General features: G+C 32.4%; 1 protein-coding gene across 1 annotated transcript in view; it reads right to left on the bottom strand.

Moving 5' to 3' along the window:
- Nucleotides 1-386: 386 nt before the first annotated feature.
- Nucleotides 387-2,261, bottom strand: part of LOC105449786 — a 4,499-nt gene continuing 2,624 nt past the window's right edge. Inside the window, exons 5-8 of the mRNA XM_011689170.1 lie at nucleotides 1,714-1,961; nucleotides 1,486-1,590; nucleotides 1,064-1,124; nucleotides 387-516 (exon numbers count right to left, since the gene is read on the bottom strand). Coding sequence (XP_011687472.1) covers nucleotides 387-516; nucleotides 1,064-1,124; nucleotides 1,486-1,590; nucleotides 1,714-1,961 — 544 coding nt within the window. The remainder of the gene's footprint in view (nucleotides 517-1,063; nucleotides 1,125-1,485; nucleotides 1,591-1,713; nucleotides 1,962-2,261) is intronic.

Raw genomic sequence — 2,261 nt, 5'->3', positions numbered from 1 at the left:
TGTTTTAACTGTTGTATTTGTAACTGCAAAAAATTTGTTTATAAAAGGGGATAGATAAATTTTTTTCAGTTACAAATACAACAGTTAAAACAGTTAAAGCACATATTAATAGTCAAGAAATAATAAAAATAATACACAAATTGTCTATAGAAAATTCACATGTGATACAGCTATTTCATCGTTTAATAAAATAAGTATGTATTGTTATAAAATTAAAAAAATAGTATTTAATATAGGAGATATATTTTAATTTTATACATGCGCAAAATAAAATCGATTCTATATAATTACGTATTATATAATTACGATTAAATAAAATATTCTTTACAACATAAACCTATTATCCTATTGTTCTATTGTTCTATCTATTTATTACAAGAAATAAATTAGAAGCCGAATAGAGATTTGAGATCGTTCAGCGCAAGCTTTGTAGATGCGTTCCTCTTATCGCCACTCAATTCATTCCTCGTTATCTCAAGTTTTCGTTCTTGCAACGCTTTAATACGCTCTTCTATTCTATTAACACAAATCTGAAATGGAAACGTAATGATATAATATTCAAAAAATAAACTTTACAAAGAACATATGCGCGTAGAAATCAACAAGCATGATATACTAACTTGTAAATATTCTTTGTTTGATCAAAGCAGTAAATCTGATCTTGTGCTTGTGTCTCCAACTGCGGATTCCAATGAATGTCGAACGAATAACAACAAATGATTGCCGTCTACCAAATTTAATCCCACTCCGCCAGCTGCAAATGACAACGATAGAATTGTAGGACCGGAATTTTGGATATTAAAAGATTTCTTTATATTCTAAAAGAAAAATAAGTTTTAATCAGGAGACAATTTTTTTCTTGAACCTAATAAAATATAAAAATATACGTATTATTGATATCCATAAAATACATACTTGTCAATCTTTATTTCTTTAACTATGTCAAGTAGCACCTTCATCTAAATTATTATACATATATTGCATTCATATCATAATGTAAAACCTTCCAAATTCCAAATTATTATCAGGAGACACAGTAGTGTCTTGGTGTTTTATCACTTACCTTAGAACTAACAACATCTTCATGACCGTTGCCAATGACCTGCCATGACCTGCAATATCTCCTACATTAAACACTATTTTTTTTCATTTTAACAATACATACTTATTTTATTAAATGATGAAATTAAATGATGGATAGCTGTATCACATGTAAATTTTCTATAGACAATTTGTGTATTATTTTTATTATTTCTTGACTATTTATATGTGCTTTAACTGTTGTATTTATTATATAAAAAATTTCTTAACTATTTATATGTGCTTTAACTGTTGTATTATTATATAAAAAATTAATTTTATAAAAGGGGATACAATTAAATTAAAATCAATCAAAAATTGGTTTAATTTATTATTTATTGTATTTCTTTAATTAATATAAATATATTTAATAAAAATAAAAATATTTATTTATTCCACCGCGACCTCCACCGCGACTACCACCGCGACTACCACCGCGACCACCACCGCGTCCACTACCGCGTCCTCGGCTTTGGCGTCCGTGGCTGCGGCTCTTCTGCCATCTTTTTGCTGAAACAAATAAAATGTTTCATAGTGAGATCAATATATGAAATTTACACGCGATCAACGTCATTATCATGCGAGCGAAATATAACGTTAAATTGTTTTTTATTTTATTTATTTATTACTTACGTCGTTCTATTTGAGATAATGGCGGTCCCGGCGGCTGCGATATTGGCGGTCCCGGCAGTTGCGACGCTGACGGCCCCGGCGGTTGCGACGCTGACGGCCCCGGCGGCTGCGACGCTGACGGCCTTGGTAACCCCGGTTGTTGAGGTAACCCTGAGGGCCGAGTTATGTCTGCGAGTTGTCGCCGCAGACTTTCTACCTCGGCCCTCAGAGCCGCTGTTTCCTCATTATTTTCTCCGTCTTTCATTATACTGAAAAGAAAATAATTTTAACATATTTATTATATTAAAATATGTAATTTATATATCTACTTACACATCCTTTTCGGCGTCCATGTTGGTACTTGTCTTTTAAATGACAGACTATTTCATCACCATTTGCCGCGCGACAAGATGTAATAGACCATAGATTATGTTTATGTGGATGCAATGTGGTAGTAGCCAATAACCTTGTGGCTTCGACATATCAGTCAACGTGATAAACGTCGCACGTGACGCGTAATATCCAATGAGCGTAGTTTTTCGAATAAATTGCGTTCACGCGGCTAATCA

Source organism: Wasmannia auropunctata, unplaced genomic scaffold (genome assembly GCF_000956235.1).
Source record: "Wasmannia auropunctata unplaced genomic scaffold, wasmannia.A_1.0 LD336074.1, whole genome shotgun sequence".
NCBI lineage: Eukaryota > Metazoa > Arthropoda > Insecta > Hymenoptera > Formicidae > Wasmannia > Wasmannia auropunctata.
Note: the sequence above shows the minus strand (reverse complement) of the source record. Positions and strands in the feature narration are given on the sequence as shown.